General features: G+C 40.5%; 1 protein-coding gene across 16 annotated transcripts in view; it reads left to right on the top strand.

The window, feature by feature from the left end:
• Positions 1–986: 986 nt before the first annotated feature.
• Positions 987–23,980, top strand: part of PER2 (period circadian regulator 2) — a 51,824-nt gene continuing 28,830 nt past the window's right edge. For 3 of the 16 annotated variants that reach the window (XM_054205237.1, XM_054205238.1, XM_054205223.1), the window contains exons 1-8: positions 1,236–1,328; positions 9,037–9,093; positions 10,122–10,175; positions 12,310–12,470; positions 18,093–18,194; positions 19,615–20,089; positions 20,658–20,726; positions 23,701–23,855. In XM_054205237.1, coding sequence (XP_054061212.1) covers positions 19,716–20,089; positions 20,658–20,726; positions 23,701–23,855 — 598 coding nt within the window. In that variant the 5' untranslated portion in view covers positions 1,236–1,328; positions 9,037–9,093; positions 10,122–10,175; ... (1 more) ...; positions 18,093–18,194; positions 19,615–19,715. Of the gene's footprint in view, positions 1,024–1,234; positions 1,329–9,036; positions 9,094–10,121; positions 10,176–12,217; positions 12,471–18,092; positions 18,195–18,302; positions 19,124–19,614; positions 20,090–20,657; positions 20,727–21,218; positions 23,856–23,980 lie in introns of those variants that run through there. The other 13 variants (XM_054205229.1, XM_054205226.1, XM_054205233.1 and 10 more) reach the window with 13 other exon arrangements.

The raw sequence follows: 23,980 nt of genomic DNA, 5'->3' as shown, positions 1-23,980 counted from the left end.
TAACTGTAGCAACTCAATTCTCAGGTTCTCTCTCGCCGCAATTTAGAATGGCACAGTGGCCTCAGCCTATCTGACCAACATCACAAGAATTTTTTTATTTTAAATTTTTTTTTTACTGTAAGATGGGAAATGACAATACTGTCTGAATGTTTTGCCTGAGTAAAAGGGGAAAAGATTTAATTTTTTGGAATAAATATGAAAAATTGCTTCTTATACATTTGGAATGGCAAGTCATCATACGGTAATTAGTGTATCAGGAACTAGTTTTCCACGAGAAGACAGTACATACCTTTAACGCCTCGAAAACTCTTAATTTAACCATTTTTGCAGTTATTCAAACTGATGCTAACTGGATGATGTCGGAGAAAGGTGAAGCTCTACACCCGCACTTTGCTTTGTGACCCCGGCAACTGCTGAACACTACACGGTGTCAGTTTCGAAACTCCAGGGCGTGCACCCAGCACGGGTGGCAACACCAGGAAACGGGATGCGGCCGCTTCTCCCTTATGTAAGGCAACTGAGCCCCCGGCAGGCCACGGGCTGGCCCGGGCAGGACCATCTCCCGCTGCTGCCTCCACACCGCCAGCAGCGCGTCAATATCCTCACGCCGGGAGGGCGAGGGCTCTCCCGGCTGGGCTGGTTTCCCTCTCCCCTCAGCCCCGCCAACGGCGGCGCTCGGGAGCCTCCCCAGCGCAGCCCTTCCCCGCCGCAGTGGGCGCTGTGTGGGGACGGGGAACGTCGCTCCCGCCCTTTCCCTTCTCCCCTCAGCGGCGCCGAGCGCGCGCCGCGGCCGTTGGGCGGTCGGGGCCGCGCGTCCCTCCCCTCTAGCCTCAGCTAGCCAGCGCGCGCGGCCCCGGCCGCCCAACGGCGTCCCGGGCGCGCGCTGACGTCGCGCGGGCGGCCTCCCGAGGGGGCGGGGCAGAGCCGCTTTCCCTCAGGCGTGATGTAACCTCTGCCCTCCTCGGCCCGGCGGAGCGGAACGGAGTGCGGCGGGAGGCGGCGGGAGGCAGCGCGGCGGCGGCGGTGAGGGGGGCGGCAGCACGGGAACACAGCGAGCGAAGGGGGGGTGGGGGAGGGGCGGGCTCGGAGGCGATCGTGGCTGCCGGTGGAAACATGGTGTCACACGTGAGGCTTATGTAAAATGAGCGGCGTCCGGCGCAGCCAATGGGGGAGACGCGCGCCCCGCCCCCACCTCCCTCCCCCGCTGCCGTCACGCGGCGGCGGCCAATGGCGGCGCGGGTGGGGCGGGCTCTTCGGGCTCAGTCACGTTTCTGCCTGTATGAAGTCGGTGCCGGGCTGCGCCGGGCTGGGCGGACGCGGGGCGAGCGGTGAGTTGGGCTCCGCCGGGTACTGTCCCCGCCGCCGGCCGGGGCCGGGGAGGTCCGTGGGTACCCCGGCGGGGTGGAGGGGGGTCGGCGGGCGGCGGCCGCGGGGGGCTGAGGGGCTTCGGTGCTCCCCCGCCCGCTCGGCCGGGGTTACGTAACCCCCGCGCGCCGGGGCCCTCCCGTTGCTGAGGAGACGGGACGGGGCCGCCGGTGGGGCGGGGGTCGGGGCCGCTGCTCCCGCTGGGCGGGGGGCGGCTAGGGGCTCCCTCCGAACCGGGGCGGGGGGGGGGGGACACGACGGGGACGGCTGTGACACGCCCACCCCTCATCTCAGGCCGTGGCAGGGAAGTGGGCGCCGGCTTTGATCCCCTCCTCGGAACGGGCGGATCCAGGGGTGCGTATGGCACGGTCCCAGCCTGTCCTGGAGCGGGAGGGGGCGTCCGGGGGTGGGGGGTCACAGACACACCCGCCCCCCTCCCCAACTCAGGCCGGGGCAGGAGCTGGGGTCTCCGAGGGGCAGCTGTGCCACGGTCCCCGACCTGTGTGGGGTCGGGGCGGCGGCGCCCCCCGCCTCAGAGCGGGAGGGGGGCGGCAGTGCCCCCCAGCCCGCCTCCGCCCGGGGCGGCGGTCAGGCCGGTGTGGAGGAGGAGCGCGGCGGGGCGGCCGTGACTTCCCCGCCCCGCGGGCCATGGGGAGGCCAGTGGCGGTCCCTGGGCGCTGCCGCGGTGCTCCGCTCCGCCGTCCCCGGTGGCTGCGGGGCGCGGGCTGCGGCCGCATCTGTGCGAAAGGTCGGGGATTTGGGGGGAGGGAGAGAACATAGGCGCGGGTGGCACATTTGGGAGCACGCGTGTCCCGGCCAGGTGAGCGCGGCCCCGCGCCCCTCCCCACGAGGGGACAGTGCCGTACCCGGCTGGGTGGCTCTTTTCACGTGAGGAATCGTGTGGCAGTAAGTCAGAGAATCTCAGGGCGCTGCTGGGATGCGGGAGCTACAGGTGGGGTAGGCAACAGGTGCCGTGCATTTCTTTTTGGTGTTGCCCATGGTTGCAAGGACACTTTGTTCCTTGAGACCGTGGGGTTGTGCCGCTGTTGACATTAGTTGCATGCTATTACATGCGTGATTACAAAACAGTTTATGTAAGTACAGTTTCATGCAAATAGATGAGCAGGATGGTAACAGTCAAACTGACACTTTACAACTGACTTGTTGTAATAGGTTAGGATAGGGCATGATGCTGCTCTGTGTACCCCAGGAGCTTAAAAAGCCCCCAGAGATATCAGTATGAGGTCTCTGGTAGTTGAAAACTAAAACACTTTGAAATTGTATTCCAGTGAAACAGTAACTTGGCTGACGGTGCATATGAAGGATTTTGAAGAAACATGTTTGTTTATGGTTTTAGGCTGTCTTTCTTTTTCTTTTCCAAATATTAGACTCTGAGGTTTACCATCTTGTACATCTGAGATTGGATAGTTGTCACTCATGCATTTATAAGTAAAGGGGAAAAGGTGGAAATTCTGTAATGATTCTATTGTTAAGATTGTCTGGTCAAGTCAAAAGTGGAGTAAAAAACTTATTTAGTATAGAGAGAAACAGTTTCAAGTTGTCAGTATGTTTTAACCACAGAGTTTGTTCACAGATGACAGTTAATGCTAGTTAACGTTTGTCAAAACTGCAGCTGTCTTTTGGAGCTGGCTTTTGCTTGTTGTCAAGATAAAATCTAAATTGATCACAATGATGGCAGTGAGGAGTAGCTACTTGAATGCAAATGGCTAGTTTTTGATAATGTAGAGTTGTTGATAAAGCTTGAGGATGTCAAGAAGACAGCTAAGGCCTCGATGGTGTGTGTGACCCCATTCCATAAATGGATCCTATCGTATGTTAGATGGTTTGAGGGCATTGAACTTGATGAAACTCAAACTTTTCATACCTTCTAGGGTGCCTTGGTGTCTGTGTGCATCTTTGATGTTTTCAGCCTTGGGTACAGTGCTGTTCATGCGCTCTACACAGTGGCTCTTGAATACAAAATTTGGGAGCAGGGCCTAGAATTTGATTTATGTTAGGAAAAGTGCCTACATTGTTGTGCTGTAACATCAAGTTCCTTCTTGCTTATGCCTCTGTGTGTTTGCATGCTCTTGGGATCTTTCTTTTTGCCCTTTCTTACTGAAACTTGCATTATTTCTGCAAAGTGAGGAAGTTTCACTGGAGAACTGGACTGTGTCCTCACTTTGTCCAAGACTTGCTGTTAGCCTTGTGATGAGGGTGCTACCCTGAGGTGTGGAGTCCTTGTTCAGACTGCAGGCTGCTTTACCTCACTAGTGAGACGTAATGGAAAAGAGAGGGCCTTTGGCCTAGAGTAGAAGAAAAAAGTAATGTCCTTCTGTTTTGGTGGGATTTTGGTGTTTATTTCAAGGCAGAAGGGAGAATGCTTTAGTTTGGTGATAAGTGTAAGCGTCCAATGCTGTGCAGTGAAAGAGCGTGGCCTGTCCTGCACTGTGAAGAAGTAAAGTGTAGTTTGGCTTGACCTAGTGTAGAAGGTAAAGGGATGGAAAGTAGAATTTTGACTTTCATGCACTTTCTTCAGATTTGGCAAGTTTTCTGGTTTCGTTTATGATCCAAAGACTACATGGTTTTGCTGGGCTTTTTGTTTATTTGTCAGTTGGTAGGACTTCTTGTAGGCTTCTTATATTTGTTTTAATACAGGAATGCTGTCTGTGAAAAATCTAAGTAATTTTCATTTTTACAGCTTACTCTTACTCCTTTTGGATCAACACAGAAAGGCATTAAAGAGACAGCATATAGTGGTAGCTCTTAGCCTGATACTTTACTGTTCCACTCCCCCCTCCCCCTCAGTCATAAGATTAAAATATGTAACAACTCAGTTTATTTGATAAACTTACCTGAGCCTGTCCCTGGACAATACGTTTTTATGGTAATAAATTTTCCCTGTAAAGAATGACCTTTTTTGTGTAAACTGAGTTTTTGGTGGAATTTATCCATAGTATGAGAATAGAATGAAATGGGGAAACTGATTGGAAGTAGAGTTCTGGATTTTTCTCCTACCTCAGACTTTATTATGACCAGGAAGTGTTTGGTTTAGATACAGACTGATAAACTAATTTTCTTTTTCCTGGGTTCTTGCCACACCCTTATTTCTCTAACATCTTTACAATATTAAAACGTGCTTTACTGTAGAAAAGCTTTTTTAACCCCATAAAGTATGAGCACATGAGCAAGTATATTTGGTGTGGTTTAAAAGCAAGTAGATTACCACTAGCCAGTAGAACAAGTAAATTATCACTAGTCTAGATCAACTGTAGTGTTTTATATAGGGTTGCTATGGTTGGCCTATGTTAAAAGGGAACATCATGTTCTTAGCAAGGGGTTGTGTAACACTTGGCATGAACGTCCTGTAGACACTGTATTATAATGTTACCACATCATAATTACTGGATAATCAGGTGTTTCTGAAAAGGAATTTTTGTGTCCAGTTTTGGTTGCATGGCCTAGAATTCCTCTATGACGATGGTGGATTACAGAGATTTTTAACTGGGTTGTGTCGCTGCATTGCTACTTTCAACATCCAGTTATATCCCTATTCTACAAGTTTTAAACTGCTTGAATATTGTTATGTTAACCTAGCTTGGCAAGCACTGAACAGCAAATGGGTCAATTAATATCTGCATTATTCTTTGTGATATAGTTTTATTACTCTGAAGGGCTTGGACTTGCACTTTTGGCTATGGATGAGATTGGATGCAGAAAATGGTGGTCTTGAAAGTAATGGCGCTAATGTTTTGTGTGCTGTGTAAAAGGTGTCTGTATCCTCTCCTGTTTTTACCACTGCCTTAAACTTAACCACTGCTGTAGCGGAGGCCAGGCTGTTAATGTTGCATATGCTGTTGTAGTAAGGCAAACCTTTTGCTTGCTAGTTGTTGGTTAGTAAAGAACAACTCCACCTTCTGACACGTCGAGGGGCTTTTGGGGGGTTGTTTCTTTTTAGCTACAGGTGAGATACTTCCTTCTGTGAAGCATGTTCAAAGGGCACGGGAAAAGAGAAGGCAGCAGTCAAAAGTACACTTTATGGGCTAATGGCTTTGTGATCTGTTGCTGGTTTTTCTTGTGACCCCAGGCCACTTTTGCGAAATACAGAGAAGACCAAAATGAAGAAGGGTCAGATGGTCTGGGGATGTCTGTAAAGGCTGTGGAGAGGCTCCTGAAACTACTCGTTAGAGCACGGTCTGTTTGTGCTGACAGTGAGCCAGCAACCATGTGTAGTAGGCAAGCACCCGAACACATGGGTATCCACATGCCTGAGCATACGCACAGTGATCTGGTATTCTAATAAGTGGCTTAGTACATCACCAGGCGTGCTCGTGCAGCCTGCTTGTACTCTGCCAGCCAGCAGTGCTGGAACATGGGCACATCAGGCTTCTGTGCTTTTGTTTTGTATTTCTAAGGTTATCCTTTAAGTGTAGATAGGGTCTTTATGTCTGAATGCCTGCGCTGGACTTGTACCAATCCAGTAGAGAGTCCTCTTACTTGGTCCTCTCTCCCTCTTGAAGCGTTTCCTGAGGGACAGCAGCAGCGTATTAAGTTTCATGCAAGTTGCACAGGCAGTGGTTCTGAAGAGCATGTTTTCCCTGCTTATCCACATATGCAAGTGAGTTTATGAGCGTTTTTTTGTGTGTGTGAAAGCTATTGTAAGGTCAAGAAAAGTTTTTTTTTTTTTTTTGTACAGAGGTTTTCAGCTGCTGCTGAAGTAGTGTGTGGTAGTCCTGGAGGAGCCTCCTGATTTCTCTGACTTTTTTTGATAGTCAGATTTAGACAACTTTGCTTGTAGGACACAATAAGAAGTAAGGCTAAATTTACCTTCCTTGAGATATATAAATAGGGAGTGTGATTTTCCTTTTTCCTTCATTTTCTCCCATGAGAAAGCAAAACTTCATTGGGGGTGCTGAAGGGGTAGAGACATGCTATTTACCTGACAAGTGGACTGAAATACACAGAAAACATGTTTCTTGGGGCAAGAGAAAGAGGTTATTCTGCAGATTGTGTGAGCAGGATGCAGAAGCTCCGTGCAAGTGGTACCGATGTTCATCCTGAAAAGATGTGATAGTGAGAAAGAGCTCATTAGTACGTCAAAACACCTTTGGAGTTTTGCTTCCAGCTGGTTTTGAGTGTACTGTGGTAATTCTTAATGCTTGATTTTTCTTATAGACAGAATAGTTAGAGATTTTCTTGTATGGATGGCTTTTAAAAGTAGGACCGGCTTTGTAAAAGTAGAACCAAAGCTATACTGCCTTCCAAACGTCCTGTCCTAAACCAGTGGCACTTCAATGTTAAATAACACCTGTTATTTTTTACAATTGAAGCTTAGGGAGACAAGATGAAGTGGTAAGGATGTCCAGTACTTCTCTTTCTTGTTGGTTTTGCTTCCTATACTCCTTATTCCTTGCAGCTTTTGTATCTTAGTATGTTTTTTATGCTTGACCTTATTACATGTACTTTTACATTTCTGATACTTAGTTTCTTTAATTGTACAAAGATCTCCAGTATATAAGGCATTTCTTTGACTTCAATTACATCTCTACTATGGGTTCCTCTGTGACTCAAGCTCTTATATAGCGAGCTCATAGGACAAGTACATCGTGCTTGTTAGGTTGCCATGCTTTGTGGAGCGTATTACTGATGTGATGGGGGCCGTGTTAGCAATAGCCAGAGAATTTATTTGGCACAGTGTCTTCCAAAATGGGACTTTCTTTCTGACTGAAATCTTTAACTGGCTATGAACTGCAGCAATGTCTGAAGAGCAGTGTTAGACTGGAACTTTCGTAAATGTAATATCCCATGGTGAAATTCTGCCCCATTTTTTTTTGAGGGAGGGGAGCAGTAGGTGTGTAAATATACTGCTTAATGGGAATATCAACCAATATTAAAGTTGAAATACAGTGTTGTAGATAACTCAGATCTAGTTTCACCTATAATAAAGGTGAAATATATGACAGCATGGTGCGGTGTGATAATTTTTTCCCTCATTTCCATGACAACACTTCCTTAAATGTATAATTTTTGTCATTTTGTTTAAAAAGGACAAGTGTTGACATATGCAAACATTAGAGAGTTCTGACTGCTGGTCTTCTGCTTAATAATTTCTCCAGTTCCATTCAGGAAGAGAATAGTGTTTTCTATTTACAAAGAAATTCGAATGTCGTTTTAAATTCATGGTTAATACAAAGAATTCTAGTTCACCTTTAAGAAGGTACCTATTGTGAGACTGGAAGGATGTCTAGAAATTGTCATGGGGCAGGTAAAGGAGACTGTGTTTAACGTGCTTACTTTTGTTTTTTCTTTATGGCAAATAACCAACCTGTTGTCAATTAAAATTAGTTGTGGGCCGTGGCTTATTATTCAAGGTGAAGGAATAAACTTGAAAAAGACAGTTTCTGTTGGCTGCTGGGGATGATCCATCCAGATCCACTGTGGAGACTTGAGCATGGGTGGTGGGCTTCTGGTCTGGCAGAGAAGAGAACAATTGCTGCTAGATGATGGAGGAGTGGCTTTGCTTTTTATGGGGGAAGAGGAGGAGAGGGGAAGATTACTTTGGTACTTAGCTTCTTATAGTTACAGGAAAGCAAATGATGAATCAGGAGCTGGCCTCTGTTGGTCAGCACAGCCAATAGGTGAGATTGACCATCCATGAGGTCAACTTGATAAATTCAACAGTGTACTGTGCTATTCATAGTAAAACTGGGTTGACTTTGTCCTGTTACCTCAGGCTAACTTTGTGCTATTACTTACTCCACATGGAGAACAAGCAGCTTTAAAAACAACAAAACCAATCTAAAACTGGAAGGAAATTAAATACTAGTGGTGCTGTGGGTGCTTCAGGAATAGAAGTGACTGGTGACATAAGCTTGGGTCCAGTTAAGAACCATCACTTGAGGACTGAGGGATTTTTTTTTTTTTCCCTGTTTGGCCCTCAGGGACATAGCTAAGGGAGTTTATTTCTGTAATTTTTTTTTAATATATATTTTTTTAACAGCTATAAGTAAAAGAAGCATAAGTTTTTAGTAAGCTGGGAACAGCTTGTGCTTTAATAATGCATACTTGTATTTTGGAATATGAAACTAGTCTTGGTTGTGATGTCAATACTTCTGCTTAGTTGAACTAGCTCTCTGAAGAGGTTTTCATCTGCTAAGGCTAATTTAGAATTTGTATTTTGGTGGTGTAATCTGTGGAAGAAGAAACATAACTTGATTTCAAATATGTAATCCCAAATTTTATACTAAATAATACTCATTCTTCAGCTTGGATGCTCAGGTGAGTGAATGGCTGATTTTAGAAGACACTGTGTTGATATCTGTGTTATCTAAACAATGTTCTAACAATATATGAAGATCATGGAGATGGAATTTTGGGGATTTTCTTATGTTTATAAAGGGAGCAGAATTCAGTGAATAGTTATTCTGTGCATTGCTCAAGAAACCGATTTAGAAGTTAGGTTAAAATAATAATAAATATTTTTCTCAGTAAAATTTCCGGCATTTCCTCTTATTTTGTATTGTCGTCTTTATAACTGTTCATCTGTGGCATACATGTTTTACATGGTTGGACTTGTGTTGCATTGTTAAATGGACTTGATTTATTTCATAAATAATTTTTTTATCTTGCTTATAAAACTTGGTTTGTGTTGTGTTTTTTTTTTTTAAACAGGAATATATTGATGACACTTTCAGATTTGGAAAGATCATGATTAGTGCATTCATTAAGGTGAGTGTGTTATGTTGTCCCCAAGAAAGTGCTTTATAATAGCAGTTCTTTCTCGGTGAGTCTGAACTGGGGTGGTGTTGTTGTTACTGCTTTGTATGCTTCCTTTGAGCTGTAATGTCAGAATGCTGAAAAATAAAAATATATTCAGAGCATTACATTTTTAAAGACCTATTGTACAAGTCACAAAGCACATGGAAATTATGCAGCTTCTCTAAATCTTTAGGAAACTGAAATTTAGTGTAGCATCCAGTATCGAGTGCTACATCTGCATTGTTTGCTGTGCAGAATTTTATTAATGAACTTCCAGTCTTTTGATTCCTCTTGCACGTGTGTTAAGAAATTTTAATGATGAGGAAAATTCTGCGGTCCAGAAAACAAAGTAGCTAGTGTTATTCAGATAATTGGGATGATAGCTCAGGAGGAGAAAGGAAAATGTTATACTTCTAAGCTTTGATTTAGAAAGCAGGTCATAGCTACCAACAGTATTTTTTGGCCAGTTGTGCTTTACTTTCTAACAGGCTGATACTATTCTAATCTCGGTTTCAGAAGTTGAATGCATGGCACCAGAGATACTGACTCAGGCATGTTTATGTTCAATGTGTGAGAAGCTGGTGATAAAAAAAGCTTATTACAACTCACGTGGAATGTGTGGTGGATTAAGAAAGCAGAATAGATGGTCAGAATTATAGAAATATTTTGAAAATGAAAAAAAAAAAGATGCTTATTAAAGCAAAAAAAGGAAACAGCCAAGAGTTTAGAGGAGAATGGTGGAGGCATGTCATCTGTGATGCAAAGAATATTTATTCGAGTGTTTTTGTTATACGTGATCTGATGATGGGACAATATTGGCCCAAGACCGGAAAGGGAAGTATAGCAGTTCTGGATAGTACTGTAATATTGCAATACAGATGAAATTGTAAGTGAGGTATTTAGGATTAATACTATAGTGAAACCTGTTTTTCTATGGCTACAAAATGTGATTTGAATAGGTTCTTAATGCTGACAAAGTTCTCTTTTCAATGCTGCAGGTGTGACTTCAGTTCTCTACAGAAGGTGAACTTGGCTTCAATCCCGTAATACAGGTGTGTTCCCTAAAGCAGGTTGTTTGTTCTTTTCTTATATTTGAAGTCCTCTATGCTTAGAATAGCTATATCTCAGTATCGAAGGAAATGTTGTTAAAAGTTCTATATTCTTTATATACTGATCAAATTATACCTCTTGAGATCAAAGACCTTCTTGAGATGCCATACCTGGATGAACTCTTTCAGTTCTTTGGGATTTGGGCATACTCAGTCACCTGTACGTTTCCTCTGATAAATAATAGAAAAGCAGAAGATTAGATTTAACTGCCTCTAATTCTACTCAAACTGATAAAATGCATGGTTTGAATAACTTGTATTTAGTTTCAGATAAAAATCCTTTTGGTGTAGATTTGTCCTAGCTTTCAGTTAAATTGTAGAAAGGCTTATCAGGAGAATTTTAGGTAGTTTACAAGGACTGTTTTTTCTTAATGTTGTCTTAAATCCATTAAATAGATGAAGCCAATATGATACCCAGTTAAAATGGTACATGCTGCTGCTGCAAATATCCTCTTTAAACCTAGACATTGTTAAACCTTTTTTACTCTTTTTATCTATGAAAATGTCATGATAGAGGTCATCAAACTAGAGAAGTGTTATGCCACTTCATAAACGGTCAGGCAAGACATCGTGGCTAATTTTGTGTAGATCTTGATGAGTGAAGCTAGAAACTTAACTCCATTAAGGAAATACAAGTTACAGGGACATAAGTTAGTGTGAGGGAATTGGAAGAACTGTCGTTTAAACCAGGATTTAACTAGTCCTGAAAGACATTCCACATCTTCAGTGTCTAAGCTAAAAACTGTGAAATCTGCAAGTAGCTCCAGATACAGCAATTTCTAACACTTCTCATGGTCAGAGATAGAGAGCTTATAACTTAAATCCTGTTTTATCAATTTATGATAAAGACAGAGGCAAAATATTTGAAGAACCAATGTACACAGATTTGTATCATAATCTGAGATTTGTAGAATTCATATCAGCTTTGCGATGTTACGCAGAGTGGAATGTTGTGAATAAATTCTTCCTTAAGTCTGGCCAACACAAATGTACTTTTAACAGTTGGTAGACGTGCAGCATTTTAAATTAAGGCATGTTAACATGGGCTGTCTTCCAAAATGGTTAGCTTGGGATTTGAACACTGTTCCAAACATTCCTTCTGCATATTCAAATGAAGCACTTAAAGTGATGTAATTGTTTGCCACACAAATGTTGATCTTCTGATTTTTATTCTACTATTTCTTTGTATTAACGTGGCAGTGGCATGTACCAACAGACTTAGCTTCCTACATTTAATAGAAGAGCTTTCAGATTTTCTTTTTCCTGCTGAAAATTCCTGGTGCCTTTCTTGGGAAACTGTTTTTATTAGGAAGAATAATAGCGTTGGTGGACTTCATTAGTACAGACTTCTGAATGTAAGGAAACACTTTTTTTTTTTTTTTTTTTTTAAACACTATGAGGGTGAGTGAGCACTGGAACAAATTGCCCAGAGAGGCTGTGGAGTCTCCATACTTGGAGATACTCAAAAGTCATCTGGAGGTGGTCATGGGTAGCCTGCTCTAGGTGACTCTGCCTGAACAGGGAGTTGGACAAGATGACCTCCAGAGGCCCCTTTAACCTCAGCCATTCTGTGAATTGAAATTTTGTAACTGCCTAGTAAAATCTTTAATGCTCATACCATGCCTTCAGCGATGTAGATGAGTTTAGATGAGGTGTTAAAATGGTATTCTAACCAAACTTTTTAAGCACTTGGAGCTCCTGTGGACTGCATCAGGCATTTTGCTCTATTATCTGCTGGAGAGGTTGGCCCTTCCTTCTTAGTGGCTATGTCAGTTCATGCAGACTGTGTACATACTACCAATGTACATAGGATAATACCATACCGATAGTGAATTGGAAGGGTTATTTTAGCTAGCGTAGAAGATTCTGTTATTTTAAAACTCAGTCAGACCTTATGTTAGACCAGAAGTGTTTAAAATGAAAATTTGTATCTGATTCTTCTGCTGGATGACAGTTTCATGTTTAACCAACATTTATCTGCATAGGCATGGCATAATTGTGAGCATCTCTGTCCTATCTGTTTGAAGAGGACACTGTTGGGGGGCCCAGGTATTTCTTTTATATTTTATAGTTATAGAGGTGTCCGGACTCTGTAATGGTCAAAGATTTCCAGTAGAAGAGGATGAGACAAGAATTAAATGGATGTGGGAGACTCTGGCCCTAGGCACTTCATGCTTTTGATGCTAGCTGGGAGGGAGCTTGATAAACACTTTTACCAACTTTTCATAGAAAAAACAGGTAAGAAACATGCATAATTGTTACGATTCATGTTAGTAGAAAGATGCTTCCCTTCCCATCTACCTAGAGCTTGTGCAGAAAATATATTGTTCTGTGTTTGTTTATTTTAGAACTGTGATTTCAGTCATATACATACTCACTGAGAACTATTTTTTGGGTATAAACTGGGAGTTAGATTATCTTGAAGCTAAAATATTTTTAGCCTAAACCCATACTTATTCTTAAATTTGGAGTTGAGTTTCTTCACTGAGGAAACAACCTGGTTGGAAGCATCCTTACTATGGATGCAAGGGCCCCGGCCTGGTGCAAGTGCTGACCTCTTCCTGTATAGGTGCTGCTATAAAATCAATGTGGCACTTGGATGGCTCTGGACCAAGGCTATGTCTTCATTACCTCCTCTGTTCTAAAGTGGCAGCTGTAAGCAGTGGTTAGTTAGGATCACCTTTATAAAAATATCACTGACTTTTATTTAAATAACAGTCCTGTGCTCAGGATTCCCTTGAACAGAAAGGTGAATCCTTATCAACAAATTGTGAAATGAATGCTGTGAAATTCAGGTTTTGTGGAAGCACTTGTGTTATTCTAGATGTTGATAATTTTATTAACATAGTAGAAAATTGACTTACACCTCATTCCTTGTTAAGAAAAAGTGCAAAACTTGTTTATGATGGCGTGCAGTAAGATGAGGTATCTATTAAAAAAGAAAGTCTTGCAGGAAATTGTTAAGCATCTTCTGTTGTTTTTTCTTATAGTGAAGTCTGAGAATACTGCTATCTTTTTTTCTTTCCCCTTTCTAGAAAGTGTCATAGTGAAGATATTCTGTTAATTGTTCTGGTGAAGTTGTACAGTTAGACAAGTAATTTGTTGGATTATTGTTTGTTTTTCAACACTTTTTCCTAATGTTTTGCTACTACCAAACATTTAATTATTGTCTAATTGCACAGGGAGAATGCATTCATTGTAGATGTTAATTTTCAATTTTCTGTGAAATTGCATGATATGATTAAACCCCTGCTCGTTATTTGTCATACAAATGAGAAAACTTTTACCATTTTTGCAAAGCAATCATCCAGAAGACATGTGGAAACTCTTCTTGTTTACAAGATCCTCAGTAAAATTGAGTCCTGACCATTAAGAATGTCTCGTATTGGTACTAATACAGTTAATGGTCCCCAAGTATTCACGTGTCTAAAGTGTAGTCATAAACTGTGGTGTGCCTCCTGCTTCATTTGGGGATATTGCTAAGTTCATATTAATTACAAATTTAGACTCTTGAATTAGATAATTTTGACTCTGGATTTTTAGTTTTTCATTCTTTAAATGCCAGTACTAGACATGATAGTTTTTGTGTGAAAAGAAATCTGGAAAAATGTGTTCTCTGAATGTAATCACATCTCTGCTGAAACAAGATTTTTGAGTTTAAATGCCACAGTTTCAAAAGAAATTTGCCTCTGTGGTGTTCTACAGCCCTTCTTAAGCGGGTTTTAGAAAAGCATAAAGCCGTTATTGCTTCAAGTATTTGTCTATACATATTTTGGTGTGTTTTTCCAGGGACACTAAAGTTCAGGCTGTTTCCATTGTCTTAACTGCAGGATAAAGGAGCTACTGTAGCTAATGAATAACCAGAAGACATTTTCTGCACATCTAACCTGGCATATTAATGCCTACATTTGTTCTTAGTGCTCGGTGGAATTATGTTGCCTTTTTCATGCACTGCGTCAGGATCTTAAAGAGTTACAGTCCTTGCCAGAGTCACTTTTCTAGACAGAGCAAAATTCCCAGAGTAGAATGTTTTTTTTGTGAGCTGGTTGCCTTAAAATCAAGCTTAACTGGTGCCAATTTAAGGTTTAAAAGAAGTTTTTATTTACAGAGTGAAGATAGACAGCCTCCCTTAAAAGTTTAGAAAGATGGAGCAGAAAACGAAGAAAAAACTGGCTTAATGTACTTTTCTGAAGATAAACCTAAAAGAGCTCTTCCTCTGTTTCTGTGTTACTGTCTGCACTTGCTTACTGAACTTGGTATGAGGTGCAATTACCTTCCTCAAATGGTGGTAATGGGAGAGAACCCCAGACTGGGAAAGCATGCTAGCTTTTGCCTTTTCATTCTTGTTTGGTTATTGACTGGAAATTTATTTGAGCATGTAAGTGGGATGAATATGTGCAATTTATTATGGCATTTTCACTGAGATTAGTTTCAACGTTAATTAATCTCTCTGGGATGGCTGACCCTCCGTGCTCCTGAAGTGTTTGCATGGTGCTTGGATATGCATGCAGATGTTCCACCTAAGGTCTTCCTCTGTCCGAGAGTGAAGTCTGGCTAGATGCATCAGTTCTTACCTAAATCACAGGCATAGAGCATGGTGTAGGGTAATTGCCAGCCTGTTCTTTTTTCACAGTTATTCCAATCTCTTCTTAGAAAATCTCTCCAAATTTATGGAATATATTAGCATTCCTACTGTCAGGGATCTTGGCTTTTTTATTTATTATACAAGCTCTTGTTTTAGAAACACTCCTTCCTTCTTTCCCCAGGAGCTCTTGGAAGTCTATCATAATGTTTTTCTTGTTCCTTCCTATTTATTCTTCCTGTATTTCTTACTCTGGTATATGCCTCTGGCACTGAGGATTTCGAGATTTTGAAACAGAAGAAATTTTGTGCAAGACTGACTTTCAGTGACATTAGTCTTCCAGTCCTGCCTAAGGACACCATTCCACCTCAAGGAGTCGAGCCAAGTCTTCTCGAAAGATACCTTTAAAAAGATCAAACTGGTATCTTCTCCATTACTGGGATATTCATTTTTGCTTCTGGCACCTTTGTCTGTGGGCTCCGTATTGTAGTCACTGTAATGTAGCCACTTACTGTGCGCAAATCTGCAGAAGCTCTGGTGTGTTGCTGGTTAGAAAGAGAAGTAACACAGCTTAAGTGTTTTCTGACACAAGTTTCTGCCGGGTGTCAAGAAGAAGAAAATTCACGTGGTATCTCATATAGGCCAGTACCTGTTTCTTTTCTGTTGGTGATTCTCTTAATTTGAACTCATTGCTTAAAATAAAAATAGTTTTAAAACCCCTGAAATCCTTACTGTCATTGAATTACTCAACTCTTGTTCAAGGAGGCACAGGAAATTCCTCAAAAGTTATTGGGCAGCTTATATATATATTGAGAACAATTCTCTCCCACCTAAAGAAGGACTATTGAAGTTCTCTACAAATACCTGGGAGAAGCTAGCCTAGGTGTCAAGGAAAGAAGAGACAAGACAAGAGATGATATTTGGAGGTGGAAAAAATTACTTGTAAGTGGTTTTACATCTCAGAATTTCAAATTGTAAGACTACATGATAGCTATGGCCAAACTTCATTGACTCTTAAACTTCCAAAGATTACAGAAAAAGATTTTGGGGAAATAGTTTTCTAAGAAAAGGTTGTTCCAAAAGGCTTGGAGTTAGAATCATAGAATGTGTTGGGTTGGAAGGGACCTCCAAAGGCCAGCTAGTCCAACCCCCCTGCAGTAAGCAGGGACACCTTCAACTACATCAGGTTGCTCAGAGCCTCATCAAGCCTGGCCTTGAATGTCTCCAGGGATGGGGCCTCCACCACCTCTCTGGGCAACCTGTCCCAGTGCCTCACCACCCTCATTGTAAAGAACTTCTTCCTAATGTCTAATCTAAACCTGCCCTGCTCTAGTTTAAACCATTGCCCCTCGTCCTATTGCTACATGCCCTTGCAAACAGCCCCTCCCCAGCTTTCCTGTAGGCCCCCTTCAGGTACTGGAAGGCTGCTATGAGGTCTTCCCTGAGCCTTCTCTTGTCCAGGCTGAACAACCCCAGCTCTCTCAGCCTGTCTTCATAGCAGAGGTGCTCCAACATGACAAACACAACAAAGAGTTGCGGACAACTCTTGAGGCTAGAAAAATACTATGGTATATGCAATACTTTTTATCTTCATAATTCAGGAGAAGAGATTTCTCACACTTAAAGACTGAAATGCAAAATGTTTGCAGTCAGAGTAGGAAAGCTATGGTACAATCATTGCTCCTACCATAAATAACACAATTTTCCTGATACATGTGTTACTGTAATATTGGGCTAAGTATCTTTAGAGAATTTAGGGCTATGCTAAGAGCCTGTCTTTTGGCAGTTCATGCTTATCAACTTATCAATAGTGATTTATATGGCTTTCTTTAAGGGATTTATGTATAGCAGCCCAGAGTTGGGAGTTTTGGAGCTTGGCTGAGGTTGTTTTTTTTTTTTGAGAGCTTTTTTCCCCTCTCACTTGAAATCATGTAACATAATTTACTAGCAGATAGTGTTGTTATGGCTATATTTTTCTCTTGTTTCTAAAGCTTTTTCTAAGTAGCATTTGGTCAGCAAAATAGGAGGAAACCCCTGCCTTGGGCACAGAATATAGTATGAGGAATGTTCGATCTCACCTTAAATTCCTACGTGTCAGACCTCCTTTTCAGGTGATGCTGTGGCTGACTTTTTTTCCAAAAGCTTCATTTTAATCATGACGGGGTTAATTTGTGTAATTTTGGAGTGTGTAAGGCACTTATTTGAAGTGGACAAAATGCTGTAGATGATCTCCAGGGTTACTTTTAACCTTCACAGAGAAGGTAAAAAGCCATCCCACTGCTAGCTGAGTAGTGTGCTGGGGTACCTTTAATCAATGTATCTTCTATAGAACTTTACAGCCTCAGCACCCTCTGAGAAATAATAGTACAAATGACACATGAGAAATGGCTTCTTGAGGGTGGGCTCAGTTATTTAACCAGACAGATGCTCTTATTTCTGCAGCACTTGAAGTAGTGGTAAGAGCATTTCCTGGGTGAGAATGGATTAACACATTTATGAAATGTTCTTTACCTTTACGGTAACAGGAGGTTTGTCTCATGTGCTGTCCATATAGGTATTTCCAGTGCCACCTTCTGTATTCACTCTCCTGAGCCCTTTGTTGTTTGCAGTCAGTCTCAGGCAAAATGAGTTGTGGGTAGCCCTGCGTTGTTAAGCACAGGCCGTGATACTGCAGATAGTATGGGTACCATCAACCAGCCAGGCTCATTAGGAACATGTGTGGCCAGACTGGACTACATACAGGGACAGAACTTCGTTAAAATGTCTAGCTAAGTAAGGCAAGTGAAAGTGTGAGCTCTGTCTATCAGAGAGATTAAATCAGAGATGAACTGTCTGAGCTAGTTAATCATTGGCCACTAGAGTATAGGCCATTGTGAAATAATGCTAGAGTTTCATCTATGAGTAAATATTCTTTTATTGCATGTTCCAGTTACGTAATTTTTAAGATAGAAGTGGCTTACTTAGTCCAGAAAAAACTGTTAGAGGTACTAAAGTGTAATTTACTGTAATTTACAGTGTAATGTACTGTTCAATACAACAGCATAACAGGATGTCTATTTAGTGTGGATTAGAGTACCTGAAGTGAATACATTTACTGAAGTAAAATGTCAGTGTATTTTACTCTACCCAAAGGGGTTTTTAAATTATTACCTATAATGAAGTACTAGTGAATAATCTTGTAAAGAAAAAGAATTATTTATTTATTTTTATTTGTATACCACTGCTGATAGCTTAAATAAATGTCTTTAAACTACGCTTCTTCTTTCAAATGAAAACAGGTATCTTGCATATTACTTTGGCCAAACAGGGAGACAAGTATTGTTTTCTTCTTAAAAACTCAAAATAAATGTAAAATGTCTGGAAAAACAGCAATTGTTAGGGTAAGAAAATAATTTCAATTTTTTTTTTTCAAGGGAGGGGAGGGAAGTTGAATCATAGTGTGTTTTAAATTAAGTTCATGTTTTCTCTTACAGGCTTTAAAAAAAAATTATATATATTTATTTGTGTTTAAAAGGAAGCTGCTGTGGTTAGTATTAGCAAAACTTAGTTGCAGATTTTTTCATTGATGTTATTCCAGTCAAAGGTTTATTAGTCAACAGTTGTAATCTTGAGTATTTTAAAGGAACAAAGAGGAAGGAATAAACATAGCTCTGTTTTAAAAACAACCCCTCTTTTTTTTTTTTCCTGATGATGAATTACATTGTTCAGAGAATCTTAAGTTCATGGTTTTGCAGTATTGTTGTCTCTGTGGGTTGCTGAAATAGTTGAGGAAATGAGTCAGATTAAATATCTTTATTTTATTCACAAAGTTGAACTGCTCTCTAGTACTTCTCCTTTGAGGGCTCTTTAATATTAGTCTGTTCTTAGTTCGCTTCTGTATATACTCTGATTTTGAGTCTGGTGCACTAGAATTTGCTTTAAAAGCAGGAAGTTTTGTTTGTATGTTTTAAGTTTACTTTTCTAAACAATGCATTTTTCCCCCCTGAATTTGTGGTAGTTGGTAGGTAAAATTCTTCTCAGGCATATTTGTGTCTTAGAAATGTTGTTGATAAATAGGCGGGTTTGTGTACTTAGTTTCCCTGTTCCTACTGTTCCGTGTATGTTCGGCCTGTCTACCCATGTACAAAGAAAGAAATGAAGAATTAGTGAAAATGGCAGAACCGATCTTAAAAGAAAAAAACAAGACTATGGATTAAAAAAAAAAAAAACAAACCAAAAAAACCAAACCCACAACCAAAAAACCCCAGCCAACCTCCAAACTAAGGAAGAAATCCTCTGATGTCTGAATGTAATCTTTTTGTTTGTCAAGGTAATCTGGAAGCCAGGGGAATGGTTTCACTAAGGATGGTAATAGCTATTGTCCAAATCCAGGCAGTAAAATTGTCAACTCTTAAGAAGGAGAATAGAAAACAATATTTAATGTTGTTGAATATTGATTTTTTTATTCAATTATCATTCAGATATTCAATAAAATATTTGAAAAATCAAATATTAAAAAATATTCAATAAAATATTTTTATTCAATTATTGGATTGAATATTTAAATTTTTAAGGAGTTTTTCATGTGTATTCCACTTCCTCTTTTTGTGTGGGTTTTTACTAAAATATAAATAAGCTTTTCCATGAGAAAACAGTTAGGTTTGCAATTATATTTAACTTAAACTTTTCACTGTTCAAATGCTGAATATACTAACTATGAATAACACTTACCACTTAATTTCTTCAGTCAGTAAGAAGTTTGACAGCAAAGGCAAACAAGAAAATGATTTTTTCTTTTTTCTTCCTTCCCTTCTTCCTCAGATTTGTGGGTCTGTACTTCTAAACAGAATTTGTGTAGAGAGAAAATTCTGAATATGGCTTGATTTGCTCTTGATCTTGGCAGTGTTTCTAATGAGTATCCCATGGACTCTATCAAGTTCAGGGGGTTCTACTCTAGCACTGAGGAGCAGAACCCTGAGCAGCAACCTGCTATCAGTGAAAACATTTCTTCGTCATTCGCTTTAGAAGAGCAACAGAAAATGAGTGATTATTCTGGACTTGCAAATAACCATAGCCAGATGATTGCTGAAGATTCAGAAAATCAGACAAAGCCTGAACGCTCTCATGAAGTTCTTCAGGAAGATATTGAAATGAGCAGTGGATCCAGTGGAAATGACTTCAGTGGAAATGACACAAATGAGAACTACTCGAGTGGGCATGATTCTCATGGACATGAATCTGATGAAAATGGGAAAGATTCAGCAATGCTTATGGAATCTTCAGACTGTCATAAAAGGTAGTAGCTACTATTAAATAACTATAACTTATTTTTATCACTATAGGCTTTTTTCATTTGAATCTGATTTCTGAATAATAACTACAGTATAAAGTGTATCTTCAGATTGAAGCTGAGTGTTCTAGTTAACTTGTACTCTCCTATGATATAAATTGTGTAATATATTATAATTCATAAAGAGAAGGTCTCTAGTGTTCCACAGGGCCAGCTTAATTTGAATCTTTGTTCTCATCATCGTGTGTTTAATTGGCCTTATTTATATGTTTTTTTGTAAACCAGCTTCTATAATTGTATATCAAAAAGCGTCAGTTGCATAAGGATGCAACTGTGCTATTTTCATCTTTTAAATAATAGCTTAGTGTACAGAGCAAAGCTACAGTAAGAACAACCTTCTTAAATGTATAACGGCTGTAGTTTCCGTTTACTGTACCAGGCAGAAGCTTTTAAAGTTGTTGAGTTTTGTTTCTAGATAGCCCATCATTAATAGGAAAATATAAAGCTAAAATGAACTAGAAGTTGGTTGTTAGGTTTACTAATAATTATCTCTTTCTATCTTTCCTTATTCTAGTTCAAGCTCAAATGCATTTAGTCTGATGATTGCAAACTCTGAACACAATCAGTCTAGCAGTGGATGCAGGTAAATTAATGTGCATATATTTTCAGTAATTTGCATGTATGTAACGCTAAATGCAGAAAACTAAATAGTCTTGTGTTCTAGTTTTTTGTTTTGTTTTGGCTAAACCTAGAGGAATACACAAGAAATCCTATTTTTGATTCTACTCCTGTCCATAATCGGTAGCATGTCCTATTAACCACTTGGTTGAATGAGAGCTTTTTTTTTTACTGTTCCATGCAAGTTGTGCGATAACCTTTGAAGTCATCTTACTTTGTTTTGATTGGGTAGCTTAAGTCTGTAATTTTATTTTTGTGGTTCGCTTTGAATATTGCTTCAGCTCTAGTGGTTTTTTTGATGCTTTTCTTTAAATTTTCCACTCTTCAGAATTTAGTCTGAAGCCCTTGTCTGAGGACAACCTAGTAGTGTTTTAACATCAGAATTCACCCATTGAGTTGGATGTGTTCTGATGTCCAGCAGCCATATCATCTGCCTCTCCTGTGTTCCATTCGCCAGGATTCAAGCCTCAAGTCTGTAAGGATAAACCAACATCAGCTGCAGGAATCCCTCTGTATGAACTGTGCTTCTGACCCCGATAGCCTTGAGCAACCTGGTGGCATTGAAGGCTCTAATCTGGACACTTCAGAGTGCCCTACTGTACTTGCTGACTTTCTTTAAGTCAGCTTCTGATCAGGAGACCAAAACCTGATCCTGAGCAGATCAAGGATATCTAGCTATAGCGTACCGATGTTATAGACCCATATCTACGTGTACCTACCTGAAAGTGTTTCTACCTGATGCAGTTCCTAGAGAAGTGGTAAATTAAAATTACCCTTTTGCACCGTTTGGTGCTTGATGAACTTACTTTCTGTGTCTGCCTTGAAGGCACCTGGAGATCTTGTTTCATGCTGTATTTTCAATTGGAAATTGTGTTCAGGGGTTCATCTTGCTTAGTATGAAAGACAGAGTGAACTAAAGGCATTTATTAATCTTCCTTTCCCATTGATTCCATTTTCTTCACTGCAAGATTTTTGGGAGGTTACTCATTACATTTTTTCTGATAACTCTTTATTTTAAATTTCACTAATAGCTGTCTGCTCAGAAATAAATATGAATCTGGATGCTACAGCGTTTTCCCTAGCTGTCAGGCACAGTGCTAGAGGGTTACAGAGCAGAATCTGATCTTCTTTTGGGAATGGGAGACTGAGGATATCTAGGGAACGATCTTTAAAGAGAAGACTAAAGTAGGCTGGTAAGCTTTAGGTTTAGCTCCTGTCTTTATAGAACTTGCTTATTATGTCACGCCTTCCCTGTGGTTGGCTACAGTGCCTGATGCTACTGATCTTTAAGGAAAAACATGAGTTGTGTTTCCAAGGAGGCCTGTCTTCTATATTTGCTGCTGCTGCAGGCTAATTTGGAAAGGTTTTGTTTCTTGCAAAAGAGTCTGGCCATTCTCATGAAGCATACTTGGAGAGCACAAAACCAGCAGTATGCTCGGTTATTTCATAATCTTTTCCCTCTCTCTTCTTCTTTACTGCCAGCAGAGAGGGTTCTTCTATTAACAAGGCCCTGTTTGATTGCATCAGTCCAAACTGTCAAGCCATGTTGTAAATGTGATTTTAATATACAGCATGGACATAATGAACATAATGTTTCTCAAGGGAGTACTATACTCTTTTGTCTTACCGTTGCCATTATTTCTCAGTACAAAATGACCACTGATTAAGTGAATGCTGTTTTTCTCATAGTACATTGTGATGCAAGCAAGAACAACGTGTATTCGCTAGTACAAGTCAGCTTTGTCGCTTTCCAAGCATTTTTGGTGAAATATGCCCAACACCTGTCAGATGATTGACCTATCTGAAGAACTTTTCAAACTTCCCAGAAAAAAGTTCAGAAATCCTCTTGAAAACTACCTGGAAACTGAAGCCACTTTATTGAGCCCTTCAGGCAGGGCAGGGCAGTGCAGTGCGGTTGCCAAGACTATTGTTTCTACAGTGGTACTTAGGGTAACTTCTTAGAGACTACCAGCCATGACAATCAGGTGGTAAGAGAAGACCTTCCTTTTGATGGGAAATAATTTATTTTCAGGAAGGTTTAAGAAAAGCTCTAGAATTCTTTTGATTGTTGTGACTGATTAGCTTTTAAAATCTATGCCAATGAGAAAGACAAGGTGATTTTTTCATTTTAACTGCTTCCTACCCGCCTGTCACTCATCTTTGTCATCTGCCTCCTTCCCTTGCCTCCTTTTCCTTTTTGATTTTGTCAGCACCTCTTAATAACGGGGAGAGATTTCAGGAACTGCAAAGGCAGGCAATAATTTTCTGACGTTGGCACTGATAATCTCTGTAGTTTGACCTTCTACACTGAGACAGCACTTCTGAAAATGCACCTGAGAAATCTGAATGCAATTTCTGTCTCCATCATTCTCTGATTCTTTACCCTACATACTTAGTCAAGTTTCTGTGTCTTATTTAATGTATTGCCATGCTTAACTGGGATACATTGTTCCAAGGATTTCTCCATTTGTTTTGTTAACTTGATGCTCTCCCACTGCCATTCCCTTTTCAGGGACCTTTCTTATGAGAACCTGCTCGAACAGGAGGTGAAGACTTGAATGGACCTCCTGCTTCTCTCCTTTGAAGTCCATGAACATTTCTATGAGTTTGAATTTGAAAGGAACTAAGGAAAATACCACTAAAAAGGGAGGAGGGAGACTGGCAAAAAAAAAAAAAGTTCTTTGGTGCTTGGGTATATGTACTGTTGCACTTACAGAGTACATTTTGCAATAAGACTTCAGGTGGTAAATCTTTAATTTTAAATGATTCTAGCTAACTTAAGAATTATTATGAGTTCTGAATGTTGATACTAAATACTGGAGAAGTTAACATGGCTAGCTGTACAAATTTAGTTACATGACAAGTGTAAGCCTCTATGAGGATGGTGTGTCAATTCAAGTGTTCAAGTGACATTTTATTTTTTGTCTTTAATCTTACAGTAGCGAGCAGTCCACTAAAGCCAAAACACAAAAGGAACTGCTGAAAACATTACAAGAGCTGAAAGCTCACCTTCCTTCTGAAAAGAGAATTAAAGGCAAATCTAGCGTCCTAACGACGTTGAAATATGCCCTTAAAAGCATTAAGCAAGTTAAAGGTAATCAAGTATGATACTACCTAGATAATGCCAACCTGAATAAAATTAAACATTTAAAATAGGAATTCAAATGTGATTGTCTGTGTAAAGCTAAGTTTATTATGTTTGAAAACCTCTCTAAACAG

Source organism: Rissa tridactyla, chromosome 6 (assembly GCF_028500815.1).
Source record: "Rissa tridactyla isolate bRisTri1 chromosome 6, bRisTri1.patW.cur.20221130, whole genome shotgun sequence".
Classification (NCBI taxonomy): Eukaryota; Metazoa; Chordata; class Aves; order Charadriiformes; family Laridae; genus Rissa; species Rissa tridactyla.
The sequence above is the reverse complement of the archived record's forward strand: the minus strand, read 5'-3'. Positions and strand labels throughout refer to the sequence as shown.